We start from the raw sequence: 20446 nt of genomic DNA, 5'->3' as shown, positions 1-20446 counted from the left end.
TACATTTGTAATTCATTCTCATTCTCTAGTGATTTATTTCATTGATTGGCATGGGATCATGTGTTACATGCACTCGTATAATTGCAAATGAGTGTTTGCATATGTATTTTAATAAAAAAATTAGGATAGCTTTAGGTAACAGAAAAGTTACAAAGTACAGTCATGTTCAAGAAACCAAGATCGATACACTACTATCAAACCCATGGTTGCTTAGCCTTCTCTGGTCTGGGACAGTTTCTGTTATATATATATAATATTGGCATTTTGAGAAGTACTGGTCAAGCATTTTGTAGAATGCTTAAGATTGGGTTGTTTGGTGTGTTTCTCATGATAGCCTGGGTTTATAGATTTTGAGGAAGAATACTGCAGTGGTCAAATGCCATTCACATCCTATCAGGTATACATGCTGTACCAACATGACCTCACTGATGTTAACTGGGATCATTGTGCCAAGGTAGCATATGCCAGACTCCTCCTCCTCTATACTCTCTTTCCTCGAAGCAAGCCAATAAGTTGAACCCAGTGTGTGTGTGTGTGTGTGTGTGTGTGTGTGTGTGTGTGTGAGAGAGAGAGAGAGAGAGAGAGAGAAATAAGAGACAGATACACACACACAGAGAAACAGAGACAGAGAGTCAGAGACAGACAAACTCCATTTTTTTCCCAATCCTGGGGCTTGCACTCAGGGCATGGGTACTGTCCCTGAGCTTCTTCTGCTCAAAGCTAGCACTCTACCACTTAAGCCATAGTGCCATGTCTGGCCTTTTCTGTTTACATGGTACTGAGGAACTGAACCCAGGGTTTTCATGCATGCTAGGCAAGCACTGTACCCCTAAGCCACCTTCCCAGCCCAGAAACTTCTAAAGGGGCATGAGTTATTTGAAATTCTGTTAAAGAACTCTTTAATTCTTCTCCTATCTTTATTTAGTCACCCTTTATTTACATCAGCATGAATTCATGGATTTTTTTTTCTTTTTTCTTTCTTTCTTTTTTTTTTGTCAGTCATAGGGGCTAAACTCTGGGCCTGGGCTCTGTCCCTCAGCGCCACTTCTGGCTTTTTCTGTTTATGTGGTGCTGAGGAACCAAACCCAGGCCCTCATGCATGCAAGGCAAGCACTCTACAGACTGAGCCACTTTCCCAGCCCCTCATGGATGTTTTATACTTTGTGTTATGACTCAGTATTATGTTATTTACTCTATAGCTCAAATTATAGCTACCACCCCTGGGGGCTCATTCAGACTAGCTTTCATGACTTGCTGACAGGCCATCTTCCCTTTCTCTTTGTAATTTATTTTTCACTAAAAACTTCAAATGGTGTGGTGGTACATGCCTGCTGGTAATCTCAGCTACTTGCAAGGAAGACAGAAGCAGGACTGAGGTCTAAGGCTAGAGGGTAACATCCCAGATCCTACCTGAAAAAAAAAAAAAACTAAAAGCAAAATGGATTGTGGCTTAAACAGTAGTATGCTTGCCTATTAAATGGAAGGCCCCAAGTTCAATTTCCAGTACAGCAAAAATAAAAAAGAAGGCAGCACAGATTAGGACTGAGGACTCTGGAAATGGGCCAAGTCTGGTAGTACATGCCTGCATTCCCAGTTACTTGGGAGGCAGAGGCAGAGGCAGCAGGATCTTGATGAGTTTGATGTTAGTCCAGGCAAAGCTAAACAAAATACAATCACAAGGGCTGGGAACTTCGATCAAGTGCTAGACATGGGCTCAAATTTCAGTACTGCAAAACACAACAAAATATATGTCACTGGAAATGGACAATGTGACTCATTTAAAAATTATTTATGATATCACATGAACTAAACACAAATGACAGCACTAAAATGTCACTGAGATAAGGAAATACTATATATCCAGACCTACTACTTGTTCTAATTTACACAGGGTCTTGTTTCATTCCTTTGTTTAGAAAATGACTTCCTACCTGCTTGGCACCAAGAAAAGAGTCCAAAATATTATGTCTGTATAACTTCAGTGGTTTTGAGATTTATATTTTGAAAACCTTTAAGTGAAATCTTTTGGACCCTTATGTAAAAAAAAATAGATTTAAAAAGGCATTTTATCAGTATTCCTTTATTTTACATGTTCACAACTACAATTTCATAACAACCATGTTTCAAAGCACATCAGAATCTATAGTTAAACATTGTTGCAGACTTGTCAGTCTCAACTACTTTTATTTTATTTTGATTACAGTAATTCTGATTCACACAGAAAATGACTTAAAGTTAACCATAGCTTATTTATCATAAAGGCAGGGCAGGGCCATACCTAAAAACTACTAGTGACACAACATGGTCACACATGACTAGAACACCTGCAGCTGTTAAAAACCAAACATCTCAGTGAGATCTGGACAGCAAGTGCACCTGAACCTTGGTTTTCCTCTCAAAGAACTGTGTAGTTGGAACCACAGGCCTTTTGACAACTTTGTATGATAAAAACTCCACAGGGTGGAATTTCAGTATCAGTGGAATGACAAATTTAGGAGACACTGAATAGGCACAGAAACAAGAAAGGTACATGAGCAGACAACTTTTCTTCAGCATTCCTTTTTCTTCGTGTGTTTTTTTGCCAGTCTTGGGGCTTGACCTCAGGGCCTGGACACCGTCCCTGAGCTCCTTTAGCTCAAAGCTAGTACTCTTATCACTTGAGCAACAGTGCCACTTCTGGCTTTTTCTGTTTATGTGCTACTGAGGAATTGAACCCAGGGCTTCATGTATGTTAGGCAAGCACTCCACCATTAAGCCCCATTCTCAGCCCCCTTCTTCCTATTAGTGTTTAGATCCCTAACTTGCAGAAACTCTCTAGGCTTACTGACCACACCAAATAGTCTCTCAAGAGTCTACAAGCATTCAGACACTGTAATCGAAGGATTATTTATCTGGATGGTACAAATATTATCAAATGCTGGGCCTGGAAGACTTTTTTATGGGTCGGTTGTGGGGCTTGAACTCTGGGCTTGGGTGCTGTCCCTCAGCTTTTCAGCTCAAGACGAGCACTCTACCATTGAGCCACAGTGCCACTTCTGGTTTTCTAGTGGTTTATTGGAGATAAGAGTGTTAGATTTGGGCTGGGAAGTTGGCTCAGTAGAGTGCTTGCCTCGCATGCATGAGGCCCTGGGTTCGATTCCTCAGCACCACATAAGCAGAAAAAAGCCGGAAGTGGTGCTGTGGCTCAAGTGGTAAAGCGCTAGCCTTGAGCTGAAGAGCTGAGGGACAACGCCCAGGCCCAGAGTTCAGCCCACACCACCGGATCAAAAAAAAAAGAGTGTTAGGTTTTTAAAAAGAGGTAGCAGAGTAAGAACTGTACCACGCACTCCACGCAGCTGGCAAAAGAGAGGAAAGAGCTAGAAAAGAGCAGAGAGAGCTAGAAAAGAGCAGCAAGAGAGCGTCTGGGCCTGCACTAGGCCTTATGTAGGGTATGGGCGGAGAAAGATGTGGCCACATCAAATTCAGATGTGACCTCAGCGTATGCAGATGTGACCTCTTCCAGGTGTCCCAGTTGCCTAGGTATCGCAGGTACTGGGTGGAGACTTTGCTGAGAGGAGGGTGGAATGTGCTGGCCACCCAGGAGCGGACCTTACAAAGAGTCTCACGGACTTTCCTGCCCAGGCTGGCTTTGAGCCTCGATCCTCAGGTTTCAGCCTCCTGAGTGGCTAGGATCACAGGCATGAAGATTCTAGATTAATTGTCTAATTTTCTCTGCATCTGACACCTGCCATGTCTTCATCATCTGAGTAGTATGATATATCTAGGGTCCATATTCCTCTTTGCTTGGTTGTGGAGGATTCCTGCCTGAGAATACTCTCAGCTTTTGATATTTCAGGTATTGTAGTCTGAAAGGCCTCATCTAATGCCTGTGCTAACGTAGAGGCTTACATTTCAGATAGCTTATCCCTACCTAGGACAAAAGGGTCATTTCCACACCCAAAAGCTCTGACCAACTCACCCACTGTCATGTCCTCTACCTTAAATAAATTAAAAAAAAAAACCTCATTTAATCTGCTGAAAATTTCATTATCAGGGTCAGGTGGTTTAAAGATCACTCTCCTTTTCCTTAGGGATCAGCGTAGGACTCATCTCCCCGGTAAACCCAATTGTGGCTACATTCCTGTTTTCGTCCCTCCGGAAAGTCTTCCCAAGCAGTCGGTCCTGGCGCACGCGAGCCGGACCAGCCCGCAGAGCGTCCTCCATCACTGCCACAGCGCGGGTCTCAGGGATGCCGGCAGCCAGCAGACCTCTCCGAGCGCTCAAATCCAGCCCCTGTGCCCGTCTTCTACCAGCCTCGGCGTCACGGTGCCCAGGGAAACAGACGCAAGCTCTAATCGACCTGCCCGCGGCCGCCCACCGCCGCGCACCAGTAATCCCGCTCAGCCAGCCACGCCGGTCTCGGAACCTGCCGCGGCCGAGCAGCCGGCGAGGACAGAGCCGTCAGGTAAGCTGTCCACGTCGGGGTCACCGGGGCCTCAAGGGTGGACCCTCGCCGTCGCGCCGGTCCCGACCCTCACACCCCTGCCCGGCTCCCCAGGCGCTGCCGCCCGCCTCCTGGACCCCGAGTTACAGGTGTTTCCGGCGCGCCCGCGCGGGCGGCGCCCCTGACGTCACGAGGGGCGGACCCTGGGTGCGGAGCACGCGCTTCCGGCTCGAGCCGGAAGTCCCGACTGCGGCGGCATCCGGGACGGCGAGCGGGCGGGCCACTCGGGGCAGGAAGGTGAGACCCGGGACCTGCTCGTCTTAGCAGGCGGTCTTGGCCGGCAGCCCTCGTGGGCGCTGCGCTCGCGACGTTGCAGGGTGGCGAGGTTCCGCTCAGGCGCCACCTGCGTAGGTCTGATCGCGGCAGGGGGCGGGGCCGGGGCGGCGAGGCCCCAGTGACCCGGTGCTTCCCGCCGGGCCAAGGGACCCAGCCTGGGGCTCGGAGCAGGGCCGGGCCGCCTCGTGACCGCCGCAGTCACGCCGTCCTTAATCACCACCAGCCTGTGCGCCAGGCTGGCCACGCTCGCCCTCCCCCAAGCCAGGCGACCCAGGGGATTTTTGTGGTGGCTTGTTCTGAAATGCCAAAGCCACCCGATTATTCAGAACTGAGTGACTCTTTAACGCTTGCCGTGGGAACAGGAAGATTTTCGGGACCACTGTAAGTGCCTCAGAGTTGCTGTCTTAACTTGGGGGCTCCGATACTGGATTAACATGTAGAACCCAGTCAGTAGCAAAGCTGTTAAACTAGATGGCATTTCAACCACAGAAGTGGAATGTCCCCCAGGAAACTAGTGTAATTCTAATTTCTGAGGGGACGGTGTACTGTAAGGTTTAAGCAGAACTTAAGATATACTGAAAGCAGTGCCTACTTGCTCCTAGCTATTACATAAAGCCATTTGTAAGCTGTTCGCATTTAATACAAATTTGTCTTAAATGTGATAGTGGCTATTTCACATATATACTATAGGCTATAAAGCAAGTGCATTGCAATAGTTGCCATGGCGGCACTACTAAACCTCAACTGGATTTTTTCTTTTAAGTCACAGAGCATGGAGAATGATGAATTTCCGTCAGCGGATGGGATGGATTGGAGTCGGACTCTATCTGCTAGCAAGTGCAGCAGCATTTTACTATGTTTTCGAAATCAATGAGACTTACAACAGACTGGCTTTGGAACACATTCAACAGCACCCAGAGGAGCCCCGGGAAGGAACTACATGGACACATTCCTTGAAAGCTCGGTTACTTTCCCTGCCTTTTTGGTTGTGGACAGTTATTTTTCTCATACCTTACTTACAGATGTTTTTGTTTCTTTATTCTTGTACAAGAGCTGATCCCAAAACTGTGGGCTACTGTATCATCCCCATATGTTTGGCAGTTATTTGCAATCGCCATCAGGCTTTTGTCAAGGCTTCTAATCAGATCAGCAGACTCCACCTGATTGACACATGAACTCTGTCCGTTTTTCTTTATGATTACAAAACTGCCAGTACTTTATGGAGTCTGATCACAAGACTGCAGTTTCTCCACAGATCTCAGGAAATTGTGGTAGGGTAGAGGTTTTTTAAATGTGACATGGAATTATATCTGTTTTTGTCGGTCGTGGGGCTTGAACTCTGGGCCTGGGCACTGTCCCTGCGCTCTTCAGCTCAAAGTGAATGCTCTACCACTTGAGCCACAGCACCACTTGTGGAATTATATCTGAATAATGACTTTTTAGGTAAAGCCTGGCCTGACATAACATACAAAATCATGTCAGTGACTTCAGATTTTGGAAGTAATATTGTCTTTGTTATTTTCAGTCCTTAGAAACTTGAATAAGTATCTGAACTCATGTTTCTGCTCTACTGTACAACATAGTGGTGATTCATAAATTTTTCCTTTGGGGGGAAAATATGAACATTCCCATTGTGTTGTGTTAAAAGGTCCAACCATGGTCATAAAATTTATACAATTACTTTGCTTTAAAATTCTTCTTATCATACTAAAACATCATTATTTTGTTGTAGCTAAGCCAAATGTTTATGCTTGCTTGCTTTCATCTTGTGAAGAGCTAGTATAAATTACTGAGGTGTTTTTCTTTCATTCTTTCTTGATATTAGGGACTAAACCACACACACTGTACAGCAGAGCTAAACCCCAATCATGATAGTTGTCTTGACAAGAATTTGCTCTGGATAATGGCTACCTAAATCATTATTGCTATTAGTTTTAAAGAATTATTTGGGAAGACTAACATTTAAAAATCAAAAAAAATCTAGAAGTAACTTGTACATCAAAGATGGGGAGATAATATGGTCAAAGGAAAATATCTCAGGTAATTTAGGCTAGTACTTATAAGAACATGATACCTTTCCAATGCTACCATTTCATCATCCCTCATTCTTTATGGCCCAAGGTTAGGTACTTCCATGAAGATGTGATCCTTGTACCTCCTTTGCACTTCTGTATGGTACCAATATAAATAGGAAAATTACTAGATTCTTTTCTGGATGAGCTAAACAGTTTCTGGGTGTTTTTTTTTTTTTTTTTTGTTAAACTGGTACTGAAGGCTTGAGCCTAACTTTTCAAGTTTTTGCTCAGATTTTACTTCAGCTGGCACTCTACCACTTAAGCCATACCTCCATTTCCAGCTTTTTAGCAGTTAATTGGAGAAGTGTTTCTTGGCTCAGTCTGCCCAAAATGAGCCTTGATTCTCACATCTCAGCATCCTGAGTAGCTAGGATTACAGGCATGAGCCACCAATGCCTGGCTATTCAGTTATGTTAATACATGAAAACATTTTACTGTTTCACTAATAACACTGTTCTATCGTGACAGCATTATGTTTATCATAATTTGATAGGCCTTGTCTTAAGAGAGCCAATAGGGGGCTGAGAAAGTGGCTCGGTAGAGTGCTTGCCTTGCATGCATGAGGTCCTGGGTTCAATTCCTCAGCACCACATAAGCAGAAAAAGCTAGGACTGGCACTGTGGCTCAAGTGGTAGAGCACTAACCTTGAGCTGAAGAGCTGAGGGACAGCACCCAGACCCAGAGTTCAGGCCCACAACTGGCAAAAAAAAAAAAAAAGAGCCAATAAGTAAATATGTGTGATCATTTTATAAAATCTGCAATATTTAAAATCTCATATACTTTTGGACCATGATTGGGAATCATCATTCATTAGTGTTTTTGTTTTGGTCTACAGCAATATGAATAGATATTAAATTGGCTGTATACATTAGAACTATCAAGGGAAAAAATCACTTGCCAATGTCCACACACCAAAACCTGCTTGGCTGTACACATTAAAACTATCAAGGAAAAAAATCACTTGCCAATGTCCACACACCAAAACCTGCTTGACTCTTATCAATCCAGTGGCCAGGAATACTTTAATGTTATTCTTCTCAAGTCCTCCTGAATTTTCCTCAGAATACAAATGAAGTTTTTAACATGACATACCTTTAATTTTCTACTGTTTGTGCTGTAGACTATTTTAGTCGAACTGGTCATCTTGATGATTTTTTGTGTGTGTGTGTGCTGGTCTTGGGGCTTGAAGTCAGGGCCTAGACACTGTCCCTGAGCTTTCTTGCTCAAGACTAACACTCTACCACTAGAGCCACAGCTGTACTCGCAGCTTTTTTGGTAGTTAATTGGAGATCAGAGTCTCCTGGACTTTGATGGGAATCACAATCCTTAGATCTCAGCCTCTTAAGTAGCTTGGATTATAGGCCTGAGCCACTGATGTCCAGCTTATCTTGATGACTCCTGAACTTGGTAGAACACCCTGACTCAGAGCCTCTGCATTACATGTGCCCAGCCTGATGCTAGGACCTGTCTTGTTGCACTACCTTCTTCCAATGTTTGCTCAAACTACCCTATTTAAAAGGAAGAGTCCTTCTTCCCTGTTTAACTTTTCTCCATAGGACTTGATGTCATATGCTACATATTGTGTCAGATCTTAAATCCACAAAGGCTGGGGTTCTGTTGTTTACTGATGTAGGTCCCTAGGTCCCATATCTACAACTGTGCCAGGAACACAGTAGGTACCCAGTATGTAATTACTGATGTACACTTCTCTCTCTTTTTTTAAAAGCATTTTTGTCTTTTGCGTTGTATACTTTTCTTGCTAGACGGCAAAACAGTATAGTTCATTCTTGAGAAGTTAGTATTTGCTACTAAATGCATAACATATCATTTGTTTAGTTGTCAGTTATTAAACTAGTTATTAACCTCTTTCAGATTCCAGAATGTAGTGATATATTTTCTTCAAGAAAAATGGCTCTTTATTAATAGTCTTTGTGACACTGTGACACTGGTCACAATGTGACAAATAGGAATTTTCCTACTGATGCTGAGGGAAAAAAACATACGCATATAACAAGGTTTTAAAACATTCCTAAGGCCCTAAAGAAAATTTTGTTTCAATCATGAAGAATTTCTAAACCATCAAAATGCCAAATATAAACCACTCTTTTCCAACTATAGCATATAATTTCAATCCTGAGCACTGAAACCAATACTGAGAGCCTATAAAAACACTCAAACTACTTCTATTCCCACCAGAATTTTGAAAGTACACTTCTACGTAAAACTATATCGCCATGGCCTATCAATGTCTTAATACAAGCTGCTACTTTTGTGGGGCTTGAACTCGGCCTAGGTGCTGTTCCCTGAGCTCTTCAGCTCAAGGTGAGCACTCTACTACTTGAGCCACAGCGACACTTCCGGTTTCCTGGTGGTTTTATTGGAGATAACAAGACTTATAGACTTTCCTGCCCGGGCTAGCTTTGAACCTCGATCCTCAGATCTCAGCCCCCTGAGTAGCTAGGATTACAGACATGAGCCATCAGCGCCTGGCTAAGCTGCTACTTTTTAAAAGACTTAAAACATAAGCTCATTTCTAGCATACATCATTCCTTTAGTCATGTCTTTAAATAGAGCACTCTTGATCCTAAAGGCTACCTAAGAATTAACAATTACAGGAACAATGTGAAATTTATTTTATACTTTGAAAGTAATGCATGTTTTTCAAGGATAAGGCTAAGTATGTCAATTTTATGAACAACACCTCCCCTCTTCGTATTTAACTCTGCTCAAATGCCTAAGGAAGTTGCATTCTACTTCCTCTTTTGACAAAGTAGTTGGATTTGAAATATAGATTTCTGTGTGTGAAGATAATATGGTTTGAACTCAAGGCCTGATATTGTCTTAGCTTTTTTTGCTCAAGGCTAGTGCTCTTCTACTTGACCCACAGCTCCATTCCCGTTTTTTGATAATTAGAGATAAGAGTCTCCAGGACCTTATGTCCAAGCTAGGTTCAAACTGTGAACCTCAAATCTAAGCTTCCTGAGTAGCTAGGATTACAGTGTAAGCCATGAGAGTCTGGCCTATTTTTGTTTTTGAAGTCTAAATTCACTTTATTTTTTGCCCTGAATTACTTATATGACAGGGTATTAATTCTTGATTTGCCCTTATTAAATTTAAAGCATGACTTTTTAAAATTAAAAGTTGTTTGTGTTGGAGGAGGGATAGACTTTGAAGCCAGCAAGGGTTTCAAAACAAGGCCTTGTCTTTAAAAAAAAAATTACTTGAAAGTTTCAAAATAACTTTTTACCTATTTGTACAAAAAAAATTTTTTTAAGTGCAACTAGAACCAAAGGCCATACAATGAGAAGCTCCCCTCTCTCCTGATCCTACTTCCTTTTTCCCAGGACAGCGTGACTACACAACATCTAGCATACACTCTCCAGTCATCGCCTACTACCCAATTCTCTATCGCTCTAGTTTTCATGTAATGTACAGTGATCCCTGTATAGCACACTGGGCTATATCTTTTTGTCTTAATAGCTACACAATATCATTCCATTATTTTTACTTACTAGTGTTCTGCTAATGGATATATTCTTACTAAGAATAACATTGCAATAACTAGTTTTATAAACAGCTCTTTGGGCATGTGTTATCTGTAGGAGAAATCCTGGTAAAACTGTTGAATCAAATATCATGTATATTAGCCGATTGCTGGTGGCTCATTTCTATGATAGTTTTCAACTTTAGTTCTCAATTACCAAGTACAAAAAGTTCAAATAGGAGTTGCGTTTTCTTACGAAACAGCAGTCAAAAATTAAAGAACCAAGGCTAGGAAGGTGGCTCAGTGGTAGAGTGCTTACCTTGCATGCATGAGGCCCTGGGTTCGATTCCTCAGCACTACATACACAGAAAAAGCTGGAAGTGGTGCTGTGGCTCAAGTGGTAGAACACTAGCCTTGAGCTGAAGAGCTGAGGCCCAGAGTTCAAGCCCCATGACCGACAAATAAATAAAAATTAAAGAACCAAATGCTTGTGGCTCATACTTGTAATTCTAGCTACTCAGGAGGCTGAGATCTGAGCTTCACAGTTCAAAGCCAGCTTACACAGGAAAGTCCTGTCCTTGAGACTCTTTATCTCCAATTAACCAGCCCCAAACCAGAAGTGGAACCATGGCTTAAGTAGCAGAGTTGACAGCCTTGAGTGAAAAAACAAAGGGATAGCACCCATGCCTTCAGTTCAAGCCCCAAAAACTGCACCAAAAAGGTTGAATTGGAGGTGTGGCTCAAGTGGTAGAGCACCAACCATCAAGTAAGAATGTAAGTCCCTGAGTTCAAATCCCAATACATATATGTATGTATGTGCATGCACAGACACCCAAAAACAAACAAAAAGGTGCCCTAGACCAGGCCCCAGGACCAGCAAAAAAATAAAAATAAACGTGCCTTGGTACAACAGGCAAACACAATAGAAACATACGTTTCAGCCACTAAGTGTTTTGAAAAGGATTCAACAGTTCTTGTTTGGTTTTACCTTTTTTTTTGTTGGTCATGGGGCTTGAACTCTGGGCCTGGGCGCTGTCCCTAGCTCTACCACTTGAGCCACAGCACCACTTCCAGCTTTTTCTGTTTAGATGGTGCTGAGGAATCGAACCCAGGGCCTCAAGCACTCTACCACTAAGCCACCTTCCCAGCCCTTATTTTTTGAGATAGGATCTCTTTATATAGACAGGTTAAACTCAAGATCCCTCTGCTTCAACCTACCAGTTGCTGAGATTAGTAGTGTACCACCACCAGTATCCATTTTATTTTTATTTTTTGGTTCATGCTTGGTGCTGTACCACTTATTTAATCCACAACTCTAGTTCTAGTATTTGTTTTTGTTCTGGTACTAGCTTGAACTCAGGGCTTTTCACATTCTTAGCCTTTTTGCTCAAGGCTGGTGCTCTGCAACTTGAGCCACAACTCCACTTCTGGCTGGTTAGTTGGAGATCAGTCTTAGATTTGTCTGCCCATAGTCCTAGTATGTCAGTTCACTCATTTTCCTTCTACTTACAAAGAATTAATATTTTGGTGCCTAGTATAAAAATTTTCTCCCACTTGCTCTCACCAGTTTTTCCAAAATAATATTACTTATGAACCATGACACATACTTTGGTACTAGGACTTAAACTGAGGGCCTCTCATGGCTGGCACTCTACCACTTATGCCAATCCCCTACTTCAGCCTTTTGCTGGTTAACTGAAGAGTCTCTTAGACTTGTCTACCCTGAATCACTTCAAAACACCATCCTCTCAGCCTCCTGAGTAGGTAGGATTATGGTATGAGCCAATAGTGTGCCTAGCTTACTCTGCTATTATTATTGTTGTTATTGTTATTGTCAGTCATGGGGCTTGAACTCAGGACCTTAGCATTGTTGTCCCTGAGCTCTTTTGCTCAAGGCTAGTGTTGCTCTACTACTTTGAGCCATAGCTCTACTTCCAATGTTCTGGTGGTTAACTGGAGATAAGTCTCATGAACATCCTTGCCCAGGCTGACTTTGAACCATGATCCTCAGATTTCAGCCTCCTGAATAGTTAGGATTACAGATTTGAATTGCCAAAGCCTGGCCTTTTTTTTTTGGGTCAGTCATGGTGCTTGAACTCAGGGCTTAGGCTGTCTCTGAGCTCTTTTGCTTAAGGCTAGTTCTCTACCAACCTTGAGGCACAGCTCCACTTCCAGTTTTGGGGTGGTTAATTGGAGATAAGACTTTCCTGCCTGGACTGGCTTTGAACTACAGTCCTCAGATCTCAGCCTCCTGAGTAGCTAGGATTATAGGCATGAGCCACTGGCACCCAGCTGGACATGTACTTTTTATAACAGAAGTTAAAAGATATATCACACACTTTAATATAGTATTTAAAAAAATAACACAATGATAAAAATTCAGTAGCCAATTTGGAAGATTTCATACATCATGAAGTATTCTGTTATTTCTACAGCCTGAAATTTCTCACTCAAGACAACAGACTATAGTCCCAAACATTTATCTTCCTCTGGTAAAAAACAAAATTTTTCTTCTGATAAACTTGTTCCAAGAGAGCAAAATACATGTTTTCCCAAACTACAGCGCAAAGCTCCCTTAAATATCAGTGTGAATAGGATGTAAGATGTAGTAGTAGTCTTTTTTTTTTTTGAGGCAATGTCTTGCTACATAGCTCAGGATGGCCTTGAATTTTCAATCTTCCTGCCTCAGCCTCCTGAATAGCTGAGAATACAGGCAATGCATTCTACTTGGCCCAGCTCAATAGAAGTCTTTTGAATTTCATAAATGCTATTACTAAGATGGTGGTTTGGGTCGTTTTGCAGATGGTCCGTCTGAGTTACTTCTCTTATCAATGTTATTTTCATCTTCTGCATCATCTTCATCATCACCTTTTAAAATAAATATTTGTTGTATGACATGTTCAGTGAATGAAAGAAATATTGACAGCTAAAATGGTTGATATGAGACCATTTAACTTTCAGGATTAATAAAACTATTCTCATCTTAAAAGATTATATTATTTAATCCTAGCTATTCAGGAGGCTGAGAACTTAGGATCAGAGTTTGAAGCCAGCCTGGGCAGGAAAGTCCTTGTGTATTTTCTCCAAATAACCACAAAAAGCCAGAACTGGAGCTGTGACTCAAGTGGTAAGCTCAGGTGCTTAGGTCCAGAGTTTAAGCTCTGGGACACACAGTTCCTAGTTCTGATTTAAGACACAATAAATAAAATTAATGGAGTTTTATCATTCCATTAATGGTTCCACCTTCAAATTGCATTTACAAAACTGGGAAAAGGCATTATATTCGAAGTACATTACGTAAAAGAAGTACCAAACCTGAGGGTATGAATGGAATTGGGAAAGATGAGGAGAGGAGAGAACAATGGAAAGGGGTGATACTGGTGCATTTTACTCATAATCTGACAGGATGAGTGGAAACTTCTTTGCATAACTACTTAAAACAACAAAAATAAGTAAAAGAAAAACACAGGAAGGGAGCCTCTGGGTTAAGACTGAAGTCTGTCCCAATCTGCAGAAGCTGTCCCTCCCTACTAGGCTGCACTCTTTCTTACACCTGACAAACTATTTTCCTTTACCAACACCCAGCTAAAAAGCCATGCTCCCTCTAGACTGGCCTTCCTCGACCATCTCTGCCACAGTGAAAGAACCCCTCATAGATTTGATTTTCCTTCTTTAACGATTGGATCTGCCCATCACACCTCGTGGTGTGAGGACACTGAGTACAATCCATCTCACTTTTTCTCCAGCCCAATGCTTGGCACAGAGTAGTAGGCGTTGAATGCATTTTTGTTTTGCTTTGCTCTTTTTCTCCCAATATAAATCCTCAGGAAGAAATAGCTCGCTCAGAAAAGAGCACAGCAGGGCCTATCATTTTTAGGTGAAATTCTTACTCCAGGCTCACTTTCAGTCAATCCGTCGGTTATATAACGGGCTCAATTCTTACCCAGGCTCACTTTCGGTCAGTTAACCGGTCATTTCACGGGCTCCCCAGCCGAAGGCCCCAGGGCGCCGCGCCCCGCCCCGCCGCACCCTCCGGGAGCCTCGGCAGCCTCACCGTCCAACGCGTCGTCTGGGGTCGCCGCCACCCGGCCCTGCGCTTCCGGCTGGACCAGGGAACCGAAGAATTCGACGACTAGCTCCTTCATCTGGGTTACGCCCGACAACAGACTCTGGAAAGGATCGGCGTCACCTGACGTCTGGCAGGTCACCCGCAGTCGCCGAGGCTCCCCGTCAGGCCCTACGTACTCCCCTACCAGCTCCATGGCGACCGCTTCGCTTTAAGAGCGCGCCACGGGGAAGCGCCACCGGAAGCGGAAATGAGCCCGCGGCCGGCGCAGGCGGGAGAAAGCAGAGAGATGACTTCCGTTTGTCGGATGTCGCTCCTCCCCCTTCCTTTGCGTTCCTTCTTTACGATTGGTTCCTGGCTCTGAGGCCCCGCCTTCTCCGCTACGCCCCTCGCGGCCGCTTTTCCCGCCTCCGCCGGAGTCGTGGTAGGGTGCGGGTGACAGTTGAGCATGGCCGGAGCGGAGAGCCCCGCTGGGCGTCCGTCGGAGCTGGAGCCCGTGGTGTCGTTGGTGGACGTGCTCGAGGAGGACGAGGAACTGGAGAACGAGGCGTGCGCTGTCTTGGGCGGCAGCGACTCCGAGAGATGCTCCTACTCGCAGGTGGGCGCGCGGCCCGGGCCTCGTCTTCCCACCTAGCTCTCCCGGTTTCTGCCTGCCGTGGGCGTCCCGCCTGCGCCGCCCCAGGGACACCGCTGGTCGTAGGCTTCCCCAGCCCCCGCGCTGCTGCCTTTTCCGCGCCCCCTTCCTCCGCCTGTGTCCCGCAGGGGCCTCCCTCCGTCCTGCGCCCAGCCGCTCGCGATTGTGCAGACGCAGACCCTGGCCCTGAAGCTGCTGCCCTGCCCCTCCTCTCCGACTGGAGGGCCTCCTGGGTGGCCCGGCTGCGTTTCACGAAACCGTCGTCTCAAATCTAGACATGTTTGACCCTTCTTTTTTCCATCTTAAGAATGTTTAGGAGGAAATGAATCGGAGCGTGATGGTCAAAATAGAGTTTTGTAAGGGCCCTGGGATTGAAATTTTTCCCCTGTGCTGTAAGCTCCTTGGCAATTCTGCAATTTAGTTTAACTGCACACTAGTGTCCCCCCAAAAAGCGAACACCAAGCGAGCACTGTGTCTCTTTGAACTGTGACATTCCCCACTCCTCCCCTCCCCGGAAATAGAGCGGAACCAGAACATCAGGTGGCTTTGGCAAGGAAGGGGAGGGCAGATAAGGATCTGTTTGGCCTTTGGGAGATGTTGTGTGCAAGTGTTGGGGTGTGTGTGTGTGTGTGTGTGTGTGTGTGTGTGTGTAATGGAGTGGGAGTGACTCACCTTGTATTTCTAAGTACCATAATGGAGACGGGCGGACAGAGTGAAACTAACAGGGAATGCAGATTGGTAGGACAAAGCAAGTTACTTAGGCCTCTGGGTAAAGTGGAAGACGGGGAATGAGGGAAGAGACTTGAAGTCATTATGTTGTAGGGACAGAAGTCATAATAATAATGATTAAGAGACCAGAAAAGAGTAAAATTAAGAAAATGACAATTTATTTACAGTCGATACACAAATTAAAACTTACTATGGTGTGGGGATGGGTGCTGGGCTTCACATTCTTGCTTGATTTTCTTGCTCAAAGCTGGAGCTCTATCACTTGAGCCCAGTTTCACTTCCAGCCTTTTGCTGGTTAACTGGAGATGAGAGTCTGCTGGAGCTGGCTTCAAACAGCTGTTCTCAGATCTCATCCTCTTGGGTAAACAGGTTTACAGGCTTGAGCCACCAGTGCTTGGCAAACTTACTATAACTTTAAGAAAAAAATTATATGAAAACAAGTATTAATATAGATACTAAACATACAGCAGTGTTTGGGTACTATGTTGTATAAACTTTTAAAGTAGTCTTAAAGGTTATTACAGGAAGATCTTGATCAGAAAATCTGACTTTAATTTTTTCTCAGACCTTAGTAATGATATTGTTACTGTTTTTTTTATTAATTTGTTTCCTTCTGCTTTGGGGCTGATTTTCAGGGCTCAGTAAAGAGACAAGCTTTATATGCCTGTAGTACTTGCACCCCAGAGGGAGAAGAACCAGCAGGAATTTGTCTGGCTTGTAGTTACGAATGCCATGGAAGTCATAAACTCTTTGAACTATACACAAAAAGGTAAATAGATTGTTGCTAGTGTTTACTAAATGTTTATATTCTTTCCCAACTTGACCTGTTTCTTATTTAGTACAATTGTATAATTGAAGGGATTTTTCCCCCCCATAGGACCTTTTAAAACATAATTATGGTAAAAACTCAACTTACTCATTCTTTCTCTGCATTACTTTAGTTGTGTGAGTAGTACAGCTATTTGTCTTTATATTAATTTCCAGAATTGTAAATCTCTTCATTGTCATGGGCTTGGGGAAATTCCAAATTAGATACAGGAGCAGCAATGGAAGGCACTCTAAATCCTAGAAATGAGGCAAAGGGAAGAGGCAATGACTTGAGTTTAGAGAACACTCAGCACACTGGTAGACCATGCTTATAATCCTAGCTACTCAGGAGGCTGAGATCTGAGGATAGAAGTTCAACACCAGCCTGGGCAGGAATGTCCTTGAGACTCTTATCTTCAATTAACCACTGGAAAACCAGAAGTGGAGCCATGGCTCAAAGTGGTAGAGTGCTAGCCTTGGGCAAAAGAGCTCAGGAATAGCTCCCAGGACCCAAGTTCAAGCCCCACTTAAAAAACAACAACAACTAGCAAATGTAAGTCTGGAAACAGTATTCAAGTGGTAGAGCGCCAGCCTAACCAAGTAAGTGAGAGGCCCTCATTAAAAGAAAATTGACTCTCTTTAATTTTTTTTTTTTTTTTAGAAATTTTCGTTGTGATTGTGGAAACAGCAAGTTTAAAAATCTGGAATGCAAATTATTTCCTGTAAGTAGCAATTATAACTACAAATACATTCAAAGAAGCTGAGAATGATATTATTGAAGTGGGTAAAAAACAGATGTTTTTCAAAAAGGATGTTCTTTTTCTTTGCAGATGAGTATTTCATTTTCACTCTTAGAGAAACTAGATAACCTATAGCATAGATTGTAATTAATAAGAAAAGTTTGGGGAAAATACTCGTGATTGGGGAAAAAAACCTCATGATTGCTAAAGTTGTCATGATTTCCCTTCATTTGAAGACTAGTTTTAGGTGATTTCTTTCACTTCTTCCTGCCCCCCTCCACCTTCCCCCACCGCCAATAACCTGAGAGTCTTTAGTAACAGCCATACATAAAGAAATGCCTTGACATTCCAACCAATGTAAGTTCTCATGGGTTGGGAAAAAAAGAAAAGAATATGTGCATATGTATAAATATGTATACATGCACATGTATGTTGTATATATGTGTGTATGTATATACACAAACACATATATTTATATCTTCATTTTATTGTATGTATGTGTTCATATATGCTCAATTTCCCCCAATTGCTACAAAATGATGCAGAAAATAATACTTTTCCTGATTCTTGGGAAATGTATGAATGAAAGGAATGAATTTTTTTTCCTTCAAACTCAAAGACTAACCTGTGGGAAAAAAATTTTTTTTGTGGAAAATAGTTAATGCAAAGATTGATGACATGCATATATCTATTATATGATTTATGAAATCATACTCAAAATTAGATCTTGTTATATGATAAAATTATTGTCTTTCAGGAGAAAGCAAAGGTAAATTCTGGTAATAAGTACAATGACAACTTCTTTGGACTGTATTGCATTTGCAAGAGACCTTATCCAGATCCTGAAGATGAGGTAAGAGATTTGGAGGTTAAAGTCTGACTATATTGACTCTAGCCTCTTCAGCCTCTTGTCATATATTTTAGAGATAACTCAGGATGTTGGAGTATCTTGTAGGAATAACGATACCAAGTCAAAAGGAACTCAGTAAGGCAAACTTTATCTTTGCAGAAGGGTGCACCATTGGCCCAAAATCTGGCAAGCAAGCACATGTAACTCACAGCTACTCCCTTTGCTCACGTTGGCTGAGCTCAGGTTCACAGTCTGCAAAAGGATGTGGCTTAATTAACAAGATGTAACTAAAATCAAGGAGCTTCTCACAGAAAGTCTTAATTAAAGTGCTCAGGAAAAGAATATAACTAAAATGTAAAAAGGTCCAAGTCACCTGATCAAAGCAGGAACCCTTGCCGGGTGCCAGCAGCTCATGCCTATAATCCTGGCTACTCAGGAGGCTGAGATTTGAGGATTGTGGTTCAAAGCCATCCCGGGCAGGAAAAGCGGTGAAATTCTTTATCTCCAATAAACCACCAGACAAACGGGAAGTGGCACTGTGGCTAAGTGGTAGAGTGCTAGCCTTGAACTGCAGAGCTGAGGGACAGTACTCAGGCCCAGAGTTCAAGCCCTATAAGGGACCAAAAAAAAAGCAGGAACCCTTCAGAAAATGTTTTTTATCAAAATTAACAGAAAGGAAACAAAGTACTTTAGGAGCTCTTCAGGAAGTATTTCATGATACTCAAGGATTATATATTTACTCTTATACATAACTGGCTTGGATCTATAACCAGTACAGATCCCAATGAGATATTGGAAAGGACTTTTCCAAGACCAGAACTTTCTTTTCTCACTTTTCCCTGCCTGCTTCACCAATAAACATTTTCTGAGAAGGGACCTTCTACTTCTTGCCTTCCTGGAAGTAAAGAAATGTGTACATAACAATTTCAATGGCAAGTATAGGCAAATTTTAGAGTTCTTTCTCATTCCTTCTTCCTTCCCAAGTGTATCCCAGGTAAATACAGTGTGTCTACAGTTACATAGCTGAGAATCCTGCAAATGTATATGGGATGGATATCTACATGTAGAATTAATGTGTCAGAGAGCATTTGTATTTCAAATTGTGATCATGCCCACCAAAAGGATTCAACCACCAATATATGATACTATTTTTTACCTCCAACAGTCTTATCAACCCTATATATTAAAATTTTGCCATTCTAATAAATGAATAGTACCTTTTAAAGTTTTTGCTGGGGCTGGGAAGGTGGCTCAGTGGTAGAGCGCTTGCCTTGCATGCTCGAGGCCCTGGGTTCGATTCCTCAGCACCACATAAGCAAAAAAGAAAAAAAACCGGAAATGGCGCTGTGGCTTAAGTGGTAGAGTGCTAGCCTTGAGCTGAAGAGCTGAGGGACAGCGCCCAGACCCAGAGTTCAGGCCCCACAACCGGACCAAATAAAGTTTTTACTTTCCTTGATTATGATTGAAGTTATAGACATTTTTCATAGGTTTACTGGCATTTTTCAGAACCTCCAAATTGTCCTTTCATATATTCAGCCCATCTTTTGGCTACTTTGGTTTTTATTTGTATATTTAACATTTATAATTCTAGGAATTAGCTTTCTGCTTTCTTCATTGTTTTTTTATCACATCTTTTTTTTGGGGGTGGGGTGGGGGGTCCGGTCGTGGAGCCTGAACTCTGGGCCTGGGTGCTGTCCCTGAGCTCTTCAGCTCAAGGCTAGCGCTCTACCACTTGAGCCACAGCGCCACTTATGGCTTTTTTCTTTTTTGCTTATGTGGTGCTGAGGAATCGAACCCAGGGCCTCAGGCATGCAAGGCAAGCGCTCTACCACTGAGCCACCTTCCCAGCCCACATCTTTTTTTTTTTAACTGTATTTTTTTTTTGTCTTTTCTTTTTTGGTACTGGGGATCGAACCCAGGACGTTGCACTTGCTAGGCAAGCGCTTTGCCACTGAGCTACATCCCAGCCCTATCACATCTTTTTTTCTTTTTCATTTTTGTTGGTAATAAAGTTTGATCTCAAGGCCTCATGCTTGCTAGACTAGTTCTCTACCACTGCCTCCAGTTCTTTCTTGACTTTTAGTTGTTTTGGAAACATAACTATTGCACCAAATTATATAGAAGAAGGAACTGAGCCGGCCACTGGTAGGTCATGCCTGTAATCCTAGCTACTCAGGAGGCTGAGATCTGAGGATCACAGTTCAACGCCAACCCCGGGCAGGAAAGTCCGTGAGACTCTGATCCTCAATTATCCACCAGAACACCAGAAGTGGCACTGTGACTCAAGTGGTAGAGCACTTGC

At 43.0% G+C, this 20446-nt stretch overlaps 3 protein-coding genes across 3 annotated transcripts in view; 2 read left to right on the top strand and 1 right to left on the bottom strand.

Annotated features, from left to right (window-relative positions):
- The first annotated feature begins 4692 nt into the window (after positions 1–4692).
- Positions 4693–6439, top strand: Tmem251 (transmembrane protein 251). The gene is made up of 2 exons (XM_013014154.1): positions 4693–5140; positions 5523–6439. Exons 1-2 carry the CDS (start codon positions 5061–5063, stop codon positions 5932–5934), a joined length of 492 nt encoding a protein of 163 aa, XP_012869608.1. The 5' UTR covers positions 4693–5060; the 3' UTR covers positions 5935–6439.
- A 6207-nt stretch (positions 6440–12646) lies between these two features.
- On the bottom strand, positions 12647–14615 carry LOC105985522 (chromosome unknown open reading frame, human C14orf142). The gene is made up of 2 exons (XM_013016106.1): positions 14373–14615; positions 12647–13186 (listed from the first exon to the last, which is right to left on the bottom strand). Exons 1-2 carry the CDS (start codon positions 14578–14580, stop codon positions 13092–13094), a joined length of 303 nt encoding a protein of 100 aa, XP_012871560.1. The 5' UTR covers positions 14581–14615; the 3' UTR covers positions 12647–13091.
- Positions 14599–20446, top strand: part of Ubr7 (ubiquitin protein ligase E3 component n-recognin 7 (putative)) — a 15237-nt gene continuing 9389 nt past the window's right edge. Inside the window, exons 1-4 of the mRNA XM_013016093.1 lie at positions 14599–14982; positions 16383–16516; positions 17216–17276; positions 18052–18147. Coding sequence (XP_012871547.1) covers positions 14833–14982; positions 16383–16516; positions 17216–17276; positions 18052–18147 — 441 coding nt within the window. The 5' untranslated portion in view covers positions 14599–14832. The remainder of the gene's footprint in view (positions 14983–16382; positions 16517–17215; positions 17277–18051; positions 18148–20446) is intronic.

The sequence above is a fragment of the Dipodomys ordii genome, unplaced genomic scaffold (assembly GCF_000151885.1).
Source record: "Dipodomys ordii isolate 6190 unplaced genomic scaffold, Dord_2.0 Scaffold2, whole genome shotgun sequence".
In the NCBI taxonomy this organism is placed as follows: domain Eukaryota; kingdom Metazoa; phylum Chordata; class Mammalia; order Rodentia; family Heteromyidae; genus Dipodomys; species Dipodomys ordii.
This window is presented reverse-complemented; position numbering and strand designations above follow the sequence as displayed.

Bases quoted from the DNA above. Each gene is read 5' to 3' on its own strand.
- Tmem251 (XM_013014154.1), top strand. From the start codon at position 5,061: ATGCCAAAGCCACCCGATTATTCAGAACTGAGTGACTCTTTAACGCTT. The intron at 5,141-5,522 runs GTAAGTGCCTCA...TTTTCTTTTAAG, and splicing joins GGAAGATTTTCGGGACCACT to TCACAGAGCATGGAGAATGA.
- LOC105985522 (XM_013016106.1), bottom strand. From the start codon at position 14,580: ATGGAGCTGGTAGGGGAGTACGTAGGGCCTGACGGGGAGCCTCGGCGA. The intron at 13,187-14,372 runs GTGAGGCTGCCG...TTATTTTAAAAG, and splicing joins CCCAGACGACGCGTTGGACG to GTGATGATGAAGATGATGCA.